This window comes from Macrobrachium rosenbergii, chromosome 11, assembly GCF_040412425.1.
Source record: "Macrobrachium rosenbergii isolate ZJJX-2024 chromosome 11, ASM4041242v1, whole genome shotgun sequence".
NCBI classification, from domain to species: Eukaryota; Metazoa; Arthropoda; class Malacostraca; order Decapoda; family Palaemonidae; genus Macrobrachium; species Macrobrachium rosenbergii.
The window spans coordinates 13,772,135-13,785,981 of NC_089751.1; the positions used below are offsets into that span (position 1 = coordinate 13,772,135).

The 13,847-nt window shown below is 36.6% G+C and overlaps 1 protein-coding gene across 3 annotated transcripts in view; it reads right to left on the minus strand.

Moving 5' to 3' along the window:
• Nucleotides 1-10,815: 10,815 nt before the first annotated feature.
• The window catches only part of LOC136843162 (uncharacterized), a 36,430-nt gene continuing 33,398 nt past the window's right edge, over nucleotides 10,816-13,847 (minus strand). For all 3 annotated transcript variants that reach the window (XM_067111216.1, XM_067111217.1, XM_067111218.1), the window contains exons 13-15: nucleotides 13,764-13,844; nucleotides 12,987-13,119; nucleotides 10,816-12,000 (exon numbers count right to left, since the gene is read on the minus strand). In XM_067111216.1, coding sequence (XP_066967317.1) covers nucleotides 11,859-12,000; nucleotides 12,987-13,119; nucleotides 13,764-13,844 — 356 coding nt within the window. In that variant the 3' untranslated portion in view covers nucleotides 10,816-11,858. The remainder of the gene's footprint in view (nucleotides 12,001-12,986; nucleotides 13,120-13,763; nucleotides 13,845-13,847) is intronic.

Consider the following 13,847-nt stretch of genomic DNA (forward strand, 5'->3'; position numbering starts at 1 on the left):
TTAGGAAAAAAAAAACAAAGCTAAAATAGAAATAACTGCTGTTAAAAACTCAAAAACATAACCAGTGGCCACACGCAGAAAACTAATCCACATCAAACTATTTGTAAAGTTTACCATGGAAATATTGTGTGTTTTCCTCTACACCGATTTACTACATTTTCTTTAGTATCAAGAATGTGGCAGGACTTGAGAGGTCAAATGATTTCCAGGTCTTTCCCGCGTGTTTTGTACATTGTATGGCATTACACATACCAGATAAATGCTACTTAGATTACGGTAATTGGGCAACAACTGACACTGTTCTTCAAATAGGTTCTCGAGAAAAAGAAGACATTTTGAACCTCATTACCACCAGAGGTGAAAGATCCCCTACGCCTATGCAGCTATGTGAAAATAAGGAGAAAATTATATCTTGATCTTAAACGGAAACAAGAGAATAAAATGGAATTGTTGATCCAAAGAAGTCCGTGAACCATCAACGCCAATCGCGAACAAGTTGTCAGCGTATCGAACAAACTCCTAGATAGAAACATGATCAGGATACATGTTAAATTTCCCTTTGTCAACTAGTGCAATAAACAGCGAGGAAATTACCAACGGGCTGTGCAGTGTGAAAGAGTATAGTGGCCTTTCCAGTGAGAAAGTTAACATACTTACTTATAAAGAACTCTCCTGGCAATACTAATGGATGTGTATATAAAATTCCTTGTAAGTTTTGTTATAACTTTTATATTGGTCAAAGCGGAAAACACTGGAAAAGAGAATAGAAGAGCACAAAAAATGGGACGATATGGCACAGGTGAACAGTGGAATTTTTGTACATGTTAGTTAGAACAATCATACCGTCAGCTAGGCAGGGGCAAAAATAATAGCTTGTTTGTGAAATATACAGTATATATATTATGTGTGTGTGTATTACTGTAATTTTTGACATCTGGGTATGCATACTAGGACAAACAAATGAAGTATTAAAGAAAGGCGTTGAACCACATGACATTCATAGATGAATGGGACATCCGAATATCAACAGATGCAAAATCTCAAGTTACTAAAGGTATGATTGCCAAGAAAGTAATAATATGGCGCAGCAGTAAATGAGAGACCTCCATTCCAAACAGGGATGATCTCACAGTAGCATGTATTCCTTAAAATGTAAGTTAGGTATTTAATATTTATCATATTGTGACAATTTACTTAAACACCGAAGAATTTTCATTATTTTGTTCGGTAAATCATTGATAGAAGTTTTAGGTTATGATACACAGAAGCTAATTTTATCAAAGAATCGAGAGGACACGAAACTTGGAGTCAAACAGCAAGCGTTAAAGCATCGACAGACTTTTTAAAGTTCCCCTTCAAACAAAACCAAGGCTGTCGTTTTCTGTTTAAAGAAGGCGACTCCATAGACCTTGATGGTGACGTCATCAGCAACGGGTTTCACGGCAAGCAGATTCTTGCATCTTTTACCTTCAGAAAAAAGTATACCTTAGTTTAACCAGACCGCTGAGCTGATTAACAGCTCTCCTAGGGCTGGCCCGAAGGATTAGATTTATTTTACGTGGCTAAGAACCAATTGGTTACTTAGCAACGCGACCTACAGCTTATTGTGGAATCCGAACCAGATTATAACGAGAAATGAATTCCTATCACCAGAAATAAATTTCTCTAATTCTACATTGGCCGGTCGGAGAATCGAACGCGGGCCCAGCAGAGCGCTATCCCAGAACGATACCTTTCACCTTCAGCAACTCAGTCTAGTTTCGGGGACAGCGAAGTATTGTAGGGTTGTCGCGATTTTTGATGACGTAATTGCCCAATTAATGGAAGATTCCTTTTTAAGAAAAAGAAAAAATAATTCTGTACTTAAGATTTGAGTTTGATGGTTTGAAGGTTGGTCTACGTGAAGTCTCGGCGACTCCCAAACTCTGCAGTTAAATTCCATCACAGATATATTTAACATTTGTCCTAACTTTTCTTAGAATTTCGTAACTTTTGCCATTAGTTTATTTTCCTTAATCGTAATAATTCATGGGTCTGGTTACTTATGTAATGGCTTGTTGTCATAGGCTTATTTTTGTTCTTGGCTCCTAAACTAAAAGCTGTTTAAATTTTACACTAAAACTTGCTTAATTACGTTTTATTAATGGAATTTTAATTGTCATTTAATTAGACGTTAATCATTATTTTAAATGTTATATTTTTTCTTCTTGCTGTACAGACGATTAAAACAGGTTCGAACATCATCTGTTTCTGCTATTCATAGATGACAGCGAATACTTGTTATTCTGTGAAGTTTTAGCTATCGTGTAGCATTACTCTTATTCGTCCATCTTTCACTACTTGAATATAAAACTGGTAGGGCAAGGGTCATTTATTTCTGTGCTGCTTGAATTTTGTAAAGGCATGACTGAAGAGGATTTTTGATTTTTTAAAGGAAATCCATATACTGCTATAATGAAAATTTCAAACTACTTCCAGATTTTCGTGAAATCTATACCACTTTATGAAGTCAACCACGCTTGTGAGAATAACTGAAGTCAAGATTCGTTAGCCGGGACAACTGTCACAAGCTGCACAAAAACGGATTTCCTCCCTTTCCCTTTTTTGCTTTTTTATGATGCCAAAGATAGCATCTTTAAATTGTCCACATTTAAATGGGCACTAGAATTTGTTAGGACACCAAATAAAAATATGTTCCCCCAAAATTCCGTTGGCAGATTTGCGCGGTGCAGTGTAGGCGGTACTTCAGGGTCCTTGCATCGTCCCTTCTGCCCCTAGCTGCAACCCCTTTCATTCCTTTTACTATACCTCCCTTCATATTCTCTTTCTTCCATTTTACTTTCCACCCTTTTCTAACGATTGGTTTAAAGTGCAACTGACAGGTTTTTCTCTTGTTGCACCTCTTAAACACTTTTACTCAATTTCCTTTTCAGCGCTGAATGACCTCATAGATCCAAGTACTTGGCCTTTGGCTTAATTTTTATTCCGTTCCATTCCATTCCACAAGAAACCATAGTATACTTTCATCTACCAACATTCTGATTACAATAACAGTGATGGGCATCCCAGTTTTGATGTAGCCACCGGATATCAACTCCGCTATCTCTGCAACTACAGAAGATTATACCTTGTCCAAAAGCTAAAGTAACGTAATTACCAAAGGAAATATTTTAAGCTTAGAGAAGCGGCACTGAAGAATATAAACATGGCCAATTCTTTCAAAGAAAAGGAATAAGAATTCAAGTGAATGAGGAGTTCTGTATGTACAGCAAAATTGAGTTGATGACTTTCTCTAAGTCAACATTCAGTATAAGATTTTTGCATTTTTGCACTATAATTCTCGTCCTAGATATTCTGAATGGTAAAGAAACTACTTTATATTTGATATTAATGCTTTACTATTATTGAAAAACATGGCCATCATACCTAGTTACAACGACAGTACTTCACAGAATTTAACAACAACAGCTGCAGCTAAAAGATATCGTCACAGAAAGATGCAGTGCCAGTTGCATGATCAATCTGCAATTCTAGAGTGACTAGAACCAAAGTGTCTTGACGTCTGAATCAAGTAAAACAACCAAGAAACTATTGTCGAATAAATTTGTCCAGCAATAACAGGCTATTCACGTACAACCCTACCTTACATCCAATCACTGTGAGTAACCACAGTGGGAACCCAGAGTTTACAGTTAGAAAAAAAATATACTAACATCCCCGGTACATTGCTTTTTATTTTTAAAGTGATATACATTAATATTTTTTCAAACCGATTTTGAAAGGGTATAATATGAAAAGTCCTTAACAAACTGTCCATGAATTATTTTTTGCCATCACAGTTTGCAATCCATCACGACCACAGTGGTTGCTGGACATCAAGTCGAAGTCGATAGGACAACCCCCCACCCCACCCCTCCCCTCTCTCTCTCTCTCTCTCTCTCTCTCTCTCTCTCTCTCTCTCTCTCTCTCTCTCTCTCGTGAGATAACTGCATCTAAAGCCGCGAGAGATAGCAAAAAGAGCCCAGAAATATATCTACACCAAATGTCCCTGAAAGTGCTTGGTGTCCTAGATCAAGCTACATTAGGGATGGGAAGCAAATGATGTACCCTTTTAGTTACCACAGCCACACATTTTAGCAAAGGTTAAAGGGCTAGGGACCCAGGGGAGTTAATTGTGACCATCCGCCTCCTTCCATTCCCTGCATGGAGGGACGAGACCCCTTATGTTTGGCAGGGAAGAGTAGGTTAGGCTGACCTTGTAGCTATTTGTCTTTTTTTTTCCAGGATTTTTTTTTATTTCGTCATTACTTTGCTCTCCTTGTGATGTTCTGGATACGTGTGTCGCAAACACACACATTCAGAGACTCGCTTTTACTATATACATGTAAATGCAAATATATGGGTATTACTGGATAGATATACGTGATAATGCAATAGAAGAGAAATACCCTCAAAACAAGTGTTTGAAAATCTTTTAATTCTCGTCAGTTCAAATTTTTTTCATCCGCTCAATTTTTTACCAATAATGGTTCCTTAGCGTGTGTAGCATAATGTCACTGAGGACTCTGAAATAGAATTCCGCTATTTTTATTACTCACTTAAAATTCCTTTATAAGGCCAGTTTCTTTAATTTCATATGAAACGCCATAGTGGGGAACTGATCAATGGCATTGGTAAGACAACTGATATCTCTCTGGTTAAGATACGATGCTAGACGGATGGTGAAGTCAACCGTCTACCACAGTATCTAAACCAAAGACCCACGTTTGAATCGTATTCGGTGTAGATGCAGTTATTAGTTATAATACCTCATGGATGTAATTTACTTCCTACATACACGGAATTCGAAATTAAATGAGATTGCTAGCTTAACATTTGTGAGCATAAGAAAGTCCCAGATGCACACACACACACAAATATATATAAATATATATATATATATATATATATATATATATATATATATATATATATATGTGTGTGTGTGTATATATATATATATATTATATATATAGACAAAACTTTGCTATTAGCCAATTCTAAGTGGCAAAACTTCATGGTTAACCAGTTGTCAGTTATTGATAAATCAGATAAGGTGATGATATGTCAATATTGATTCTATGTACAGAACCTGAATTCGATAAAAGCATGTACAGCAGGGTTGGTTTCAAGTATTACCTCTCTTGATTTGTGAATTGTCAAGTCGGTCATCTATCCCAGGCCCCGTTTAATTATGGCCAGAACAGATTCATTTACCAATTCCCTTGGGTGTAAGTTATTTTGAAGTTGTTGTGAATTCCCCCTGAGGTACAAAACTAGACTTTATTTGCAAATTAAACGGAAGTAATTCAGCAGAAGGTACGATCATGAAATGGAGTGAATTCCACCCCATATGAATGCAAATCATCACTAGAGGTAATTCTGATTCCCAAACACTCAGATTAATGATTCTAGACCAACCAATACTAGTGACTAACACCCTGGTCACCAACCAAAGTGAAAAGGTCATAATTATTCTAGACCACAATAAATGTCATAGAGTATGTTAAAATAAACACCACTTCCAAAATATTCGTCCTCACAGGACGAACCCAGAATTCTTGTTAAAAGAAACATATCATATATTAAAACCTGAAATGGTTTAAAATGACATTAATATTCAAAACAGAAAAATGCACAATTTATGTAAGCCATTGTTGAATTTCTTCATATCCATTGCAGAGCTGAAAAAATGTTGTTGAAGGCATCAGCGATGGTCCTTCCTTGAAGCTGCGGCAGTCATACCACTGATAAATCTGTCGTCGAGGCAAATAAGAATGAATCTCACCTCTGATACCTGAAGTCACACTACTGGACTGGCCCCCAACCGATGTCTTCATTATTCACGCTGAAGCACCGTAAGTTGTTTCTCTCTAACAATATCCCCTTTGGTTTTTTCAGTCAGTATTTAGTTTTACTAGTAATAACATACATTTTTTTCTATTTCTATAAAAATTTAGTTGTTTTTATCCCAATGTTTCTGAGTAATTTTTAAGAGATTCATCCGAATAGCGTTATACCACTATGATAGTACAAAAGCAAATATTGATTGAAGGAATCATTGTTACAAACATATTAGAACTATAAAAGATTACAGGTAAGAGTAAGGTTAAACCCATAGCTTGTCTCACATTTGTTTATTCTTTTGTTGCTGTGAAGGCTTGATTTTGTTTGATGGATCAGCACCTCTGATTTTTGTTTGAAAGGATTACAATAAATTCCAGTATCTTTGTAGTACAGTACAATTAGGGTTTAACCTAGACTTCTCGATTGGCAAGCTGATATTTTTTAGGACATGTAGAGGTTACCAATAGGAAGTAAATCCCAAAAGTCCCAAAAATCCCATGATGCTTCTTCGAGTTATTGAAAGAAAATGGCGACCATATTGGATTTCTAACTTTTTCTTGGTGTTTGCTTAATGAAGGTTAAAAGACTGTGTTGACAGGTTGCAATTGATTGATTCTCAGGTTTGAGAAGTCGTAGAATCCGATTTCATTAAAATTTTTGCCGTTAAACTTAAGCTATTGTATATTCTATTGACGATAGGAGGGTACAAATTTTCGGCAAGGAATATGTCCATTCAAATTGCAAAAAAAATCCATCGTCAGTATCAGTTTTACCTTCGGTATAAGTCGTCTGCAGATTTTATTCACCTTTTAAATGACTCCAAAATCAGCTCTCAAGAATTACTAGTTCCTGAGTTATCATTGTTTTTGTGAAACTGTTACCCCAATATTATTTTTTTGTTACGTAGGCAAATAGGAACTATCATAGACCATGGTAACTATAATATCGAGAGAAATAAACACACAACTTAAACCCCAGTAATCGATCTACAATTTACGCTTGCCTTCTTCATGCTGCAGAGGAAGGTGAAAAGGCTGTTCAGTCTACAGTAATGGTTGCCTTTGACCAGCCGCTATATGCTAAAGCATGTGAAATGGTTGGGGGATTTCACCTTCTAATGTTATTTCTAGGAGCTATTGGAAGGATAATGGCAAGGAGTGGTCTTAAAAACCTATGGGAAATAGTTTGCGCTAAGAATAGTGTTCCACATATGATGAATGGACATGCTTACTCCCGAAGCCTACGTGCACATTTCTTGACCCAGCAGGCTTTAGGGATACTGCTTTTAGAGTCGATCAGTATTAATGAATGTCGAAAAAATGAATTAAAAGATTGCTATTTATCTGTGATTGACAACTCGAGGAGTTTGGATGCAATACTGAACTCTGTTGCTATTGAAGGTATTGTGAATTTAATGAACAGAAAGCTCGAGGCACTTCAGTCATCTGGAAGAACAGAAAAGTTGTGGGTGCAATATATGAAGCTTGTTGGTATTGTCAAGTTGTTAATGTACTCAGAACGTCGTGGTGATTGGGATCTTCATATATACAGTGTAAAACTTACGTTACATTATTTACATGCAGCTGGCCACCAGAATTATGCGAAGTCTCCTCAAGTCTATCTTCAACAAATGCTTAAGATAGAAACGAAAATGACACAGGAGGAGTTTGAAAAGTTTTCCCCACAGGGATACTTCACATTGAGAAGATCTGAGAAACTTTGGTCTGGAGTCTGGCCTGATGCGACAGTTGAACAAGTCCTTATGCATTCAGTAAAAACAACTGGAGGCCCAACCCTAGGACGTGGAATCACACCGTCAGTTCTAGCAAAATGGGTCCAGGCAATGCCGGCTACAACAAATATGATAAATGCGATTAACGCCGTGGAATTCTTCAATGGAGTTACTGCTTCCTGTTCTGAACAACATGTAGAGCTAAGGTACTCTCGATAGACCCGCGATGTGACTGTATGACTACATTCAAAAGTTGGTTATCAGTTCATAATACATTCAACTGATCATTACCATTACTAACTTCCATAGCAAGAGTTGTTGTGGCAAGGGAAAGCATAAATTGTGATGAAGCCTTGCCAATTGGATTAATATCAGTGAAGTAACTTCAAGGCAAGGCCTTCAAAGACATCCACTTCCAAAAAAAAAAAAATAAATAATATATCTTTGGCAAACATAACAAAGGCAGTTAAGATAAAAGATAACCAAATTACTGTCAACCCCAACCAGTTATTCCATAGGATTGTATGTGTTGCTAAGAGTGAAGAAGATCTCAAATCGTATTTTGCGTATGAACTTGCTGCTCGTCCCCCTTCTCTGTTTGATGTGATTTATTTATGCGCAAAGGAAAAAGTCTGCTCTCGTCCCATTATTTGAGAACCTGATGCCTTGTGAGAAATATTCTTCATAAGGTAGTGCACATCTTACATGGGTAAGTTCTCCATCACGTTATCTGGCAGTGTCCTGCAACATACAGACAGATTTGCACACAATACGTTACTTTCATCAAGGAGATATTTGCAGTTGCGCATCTTATATTTGATGGTTATGTGTGCTGTAATACTAAAGATGAAGAGCACATACGACGCGGAGGCGCACAGTCTTTTCGTGATGTTTTCATAGAAAACAACTCTTAGGTTCGGTTATCACAGCAAGAAATTTTTGAAAACTCAGAAAACAAAGCAAGACTTATCAAGCTCCTCTGTCAACATCTGGATGCTGCTGGTTGCAGAGTTTATCAAGCAAAGGGAGATGCAGACAGACTAATAATAAAAACAGCCATTGATATAGGAGATTCAGGACACAATTCAGTTTCAGTTGGGAAGACACAGTTCTTTTAGTATTATTAATGGCTCTTGCTAAGCCTCACATAGATACCCAAATGTTAATACCAGCAAATAAACATCTCCCCCTCATATAGATGTTCAAATGTTAATACCAGCAAATAAACATCGCCCAAATAGATTACATAGCAGTAAGAAAATTCAAGAGGCTTTGGGTGAAATAACTACAAATTTGATGTTCCTACATGCCCTCTATCGTAAAGGAAAACAAGGACAACGGATTGCAAGAAAAAGTAAGATTTTCAATGACCCACGGGCCTCTCCAGATGGCATAGCTGAAGCTGAAGAAAACTTCATGTTGGCAATATATGGAGCAAAGGGAGGTGGCAGCCTTGATTTGCATAGGTGTCATTCATACCTGAAGGCAATAACTAAACGTGCATGCCAGATTTGAATTATCCACGCTACCCCCAACATCAGCTGCAGCTCGCCAACATTCCTTTCGTGCATATCACCAAGTCCAAGAATGGCTAGGTAATTATCTAGACGCCACCAAGTGGGACTGGAAAGTAGAAAATGGTAGGTTGAAACCAGTGACTTCATTCCAAGAACCAATTCCGCCTTCCCGTCTTCAAGTCATTGTATGTAATTGTCGTGTTGTATGTGAGCGGAACTGTGAGTGTAGAAGAAATGGACTAAAGTGTACTAACAGGTGTGGTTATTGTGCAGGGTGTGGATGCAGTAACCAAAATATAGTAGGTGAATAGGATGAGGAAGAGATAGATAGATTCATAGATACAAAAGATGAGGTTCATGAAGATGATGATATTCCAAGGCCACTAAAAAGACAACGAAAATAGGTTTAAGGAAAGAAAATCTCTTCTTATGATTTGACTGTTCTTTCATGCATTCTTGACAATCTATGTAAAATGATGTGATTCAGAAGTCATTAAATGTTATGAGCGTTAATCGATTAATCTTGGTAAGTTTGCATGTAGAATTTATTAGTAATAGTAAAAACAAAATGCATATTCTGAAAGTGGTTTTCTTTAGGGTATTCGAAAAATAATGATGACCGTAGCAATACAACAGATATGAAGGTGTTTTTTTATAGGATATTGAATCTATTCATTCCCTTAAGAACAAATGGAAAGTGAACTTCAGATAACTACGAAGAAACAAGGATAACTCAGCAACAAATTGATGTAGAGAGATGATTTTCGTTTCGTTTGAAAGCTAATGGAACACCGAAGAACTGTTTAGAAGCAAAACTTGATAGCAATGATAGATTTTCAGTACAAAAAAAGGAAATTATATTTATCGAAAATCTGTGCTCTTTATTCTTGGATAAGATATACAATAGGTCCCCCTAGTTTAAGTTAAAAAGCAAACATGCTGACGAAATCGGATTCTACAACTTCTGAAACATAAGAATCACAATATTTTAGACTTTATTAAAGAAACACTAGGAGAAAGTCGGAAATCCAATGTGGCCGGCATTTTCTTTCAATAACTCGAAAATGCGTCATGGGATTTTTTGGGAAATGTGGGATTTACTTCCCATAGGTAAACTCTTCCCAATCGAAATGTCCAGGTTTGCCCAAAAAAAGTGCTAATTGTACTGTACTATTGTCTGAATCGGAATTTCTTCAGGACTTTTTAATGGTTCCTTGGTAGTGACATTGTCACCACAAAAGTATTTCCGGTAGGTTCTTAGATCTAATTCTGTTTCCTTGTAATAATTCGATCAGACCTCCTTGCCCCTCGAACGCGAAGTTGCATTCGACTCCGGTAATTTTACGCAATCGTAATATTTCACGATTATTCTTTCTTTGCCTTTTTCATTTCATAACGGCAGAAGTTTAAAACGTTTGTTTGCAATCCTAGCTCCACTTACAACTTAGCTTTGTGTTTCTATTCTTTTTGTTGTCTTTTCTGAAATATGGTAGATCATAAAAGTTTATTAAAACATCTACTTAATTCAAGTTATGTTTTCATACTGTGCTTAAAAAAATGTTCTTCAAATATCCAGAAATTGCCTCCCCTACAATTCAGTAGATTACTGAAACTTGAAGATGTTCCATATTGATCTTGTAGCCGTATCGCTTGAAGGAGCCAAATGAAAGATCGCTCAGAATCATTTTCATTTTTTATTTTCATTTATTAGCCCGTCTTAGTTTCCATTTTCCTTCACGCCTCGGACAATGAAGAATATGAGTAATGGATGAATATGTTGCGACAAATGAATCTCATGCTTACAGTTATCTGGCAGCGCGAAAACAACTGCACTTTTGTGGTTGCTGCAATTTATTAGACATATCTGAAAAAAGAAAAATGGTTCCTAGACGACGCCACTTCATGCTGACTGACATGGAGAAAGACACACAATTCTTTATTGTATAAAAAGTATAAAATGCTGAAAGGGTTTTTATACAAATACGTTCACTTGCATTTTCACGGAGTTTATAAAGATTTTCCACTCTTCTTTCAACTTACGTAAAAGAGCTTCATATCCTTCATGAAAATACTTGGTAACATGTACACACCGAAAAGCAGAGCATAGGCTAAGGGTGAATTGTGGACTTTATTTTAAGGTTTGTATGCAGAGAGAGAGAGAGAGAGAGAGAGAGAGAGAGAGAGAGAGAGGGGGCGGGGGGGGCCTTTTGCTATCTAAACTTCTAACATAGGATGAACGATAAGCATCATAAGTTTTGAAGTACTGAAAAAAAAAATCCCTTAAAAGTTATAATGTTCTATACTGGATGTCACCAGATGGAATGGTTGTCACTTATCACGCTCACTTCACCAATTGCAAAATTATGTGCAATAATATTATTCAGAAAAGCTAGTGGTGAATTCCTATTACCAGTGAGCTGAAATTATTTACCCCTTGGTCATCCACTCAAGAAAAAAATAACGGAAGTAGCCGTATTCATAACGATTTTTGAAACAATATCACTTTACTTGTTGAAAAGAAAAAAAAATATTGGGAACTGAATAAAATTCTTGTTGTAAGATCTACTAAAAACTCCCAAATTAATTTCATTGTGTATAAAAAAAACCGTTATGTAAAATTCTTGATTAAAAAAAAGTTATATATTAGATCTCATGAGAATAGCACGAATCAGGCCTGTTCACTCATGTGACAAAAGCATTTCTCCGGTCAATCGTTGCACTGATTAATTGGGGGTCGTTGAGCTGGTCGCTGGCGTTGTGGACAAACGGTGGCGCCTGTTCTGGCGCTTCTTCTGTTGACGGTTCGCCTTCCGTTGCTGCTTTCGCTTGGCTTTCCTGGCTGCTTTCTTGGCTCTCACATTCTCCCTGGAAAAGTTATAGATCCTCAGAATGGTAGCCTTAATCATAAGAGTGATGGAGAATAGCTGCCACTCGGGAGTGGGTGCAGAAACATATATATATATATATATATATATATATATATATATATATATATATATATATATATATATATATATATATATATATATATATATATATATATATATATATATATATATATATATATATATATATATATATATATATATATATATATATATATTATATATATATATATATATATATATATATATATATATTCATATTAGGTAAATATCCCCAACTTAGTTTTTTCTGCCCCCAGCAAGTTTCAGTTTAACTGTTGAACGAAGTTGCTCTGCTCTAATGATCTTAGCCTACTCCGAAAAGTAATTAACTGCATTACTGCTAGTTAGTATTTTTGCTACCAAGTAGCTGCTTAGTACACTTTTAAACCAAGCCTGAGATTTCACTGATAAACCGCTAAAATCCCAAGAAGGAGGTTTGTCTTATCATCTATATCAAGGTGAGAATGCCTTAACAGAAACATTTTTGTTTTTTGGGATATTGTTGATATTTCTGTCAGGAGAACGAACGTACTTTTGTTGAAGAAGACTTCCAGAATCACACACACACACAAAAGATAAGCCTATACAGTAGGAATTAATGAAAATTTCTTCGCTGTCTGCCATTTTCTACTTAAGGCCTATGAGTGCACATTTAATCATGCTACAAGCATTGTTGCTCTCAAGATGAGATAAAAATCCTCGATGCTTTAGTATGATTTCTTGTGGGTACTTTGTATTTCCCACTCTCTAGTACTTTTACCTCAGCGTCACTCGGATTTTAGGGCTTGTTACTATTTTACCACTGATAATGGTGAGACGCGCAAAGGACTCAGACAATGGGTGTTTTACTTTTACACTTCCTGAATAAACAATAGACTTTCATCCAGTAAGGCTAGGCCGATTTACAAGCCTGAAATTACTTACCAGAGTTCTCGAGTAAACTTAGAACAGCATGTTTCATATCTTGAAGAACAGTGGGCATCATCTACACCAAACTGATGTAAAGCGAAGGTAGTAACAACATCATTTATATTATCACATGGAATCTCTGGCTGCTCTGCAATGAACAGGATAAAAGAATTAATTTTTACAATAGACATAAATGATGGCAATACGAAAATCATTTATAAGTCACAAAAGGCCTTCAGGCATATAGAATTTACACTCCAATCAAAAGCCTTTTGTTTAAAACACAAAACTCTACATCAACGTTATCATTCGAGGTTTAGAATACTTTTAACTGGTGTGTCTGCTAGAAGGATTGCGTATTTTTAGTGAATGAATATGTAGATTCTTGTGTGAAAAAGTAAGTAAGTATACCTTAGTTTTACCAGACCACTGAGCTGATTAACAGCTCTCCTAGGGCTGGCCCGAAGGATTAGACTTATTTTACGTGGCTAAGAACCAATTGGTTACTTAGCAACGGGACCTACAGCTTATTGTGGAATCCGAACCACATTATAGCGAGAAATGAATTTCTATCACCAGAAATAAATTCCTCTAACTCTTCATCAGCCGGCCGCGGGAATTGAACTCCGGCCCACCGAATGGCAGTCTGAAGCTCAACCGAGTCGGCCAACAAAGGGCTGGATTCTTGTGTGAGTTTCGGTTAACCAGGTCCGCTGAAGATTAAGTCAAAACTGCCACAGCCACTGAAAACAAGGCTTCAGTCTTCAGTAGTCCTTTTCCTTGGATTCTTACCTGTATCCTCTGTCGAATTAGCATTCAGTTGTGACTTTTTGTATTTGATTCCTTGCTTACAGCAGAATTTCGTCCCCTTTCCTG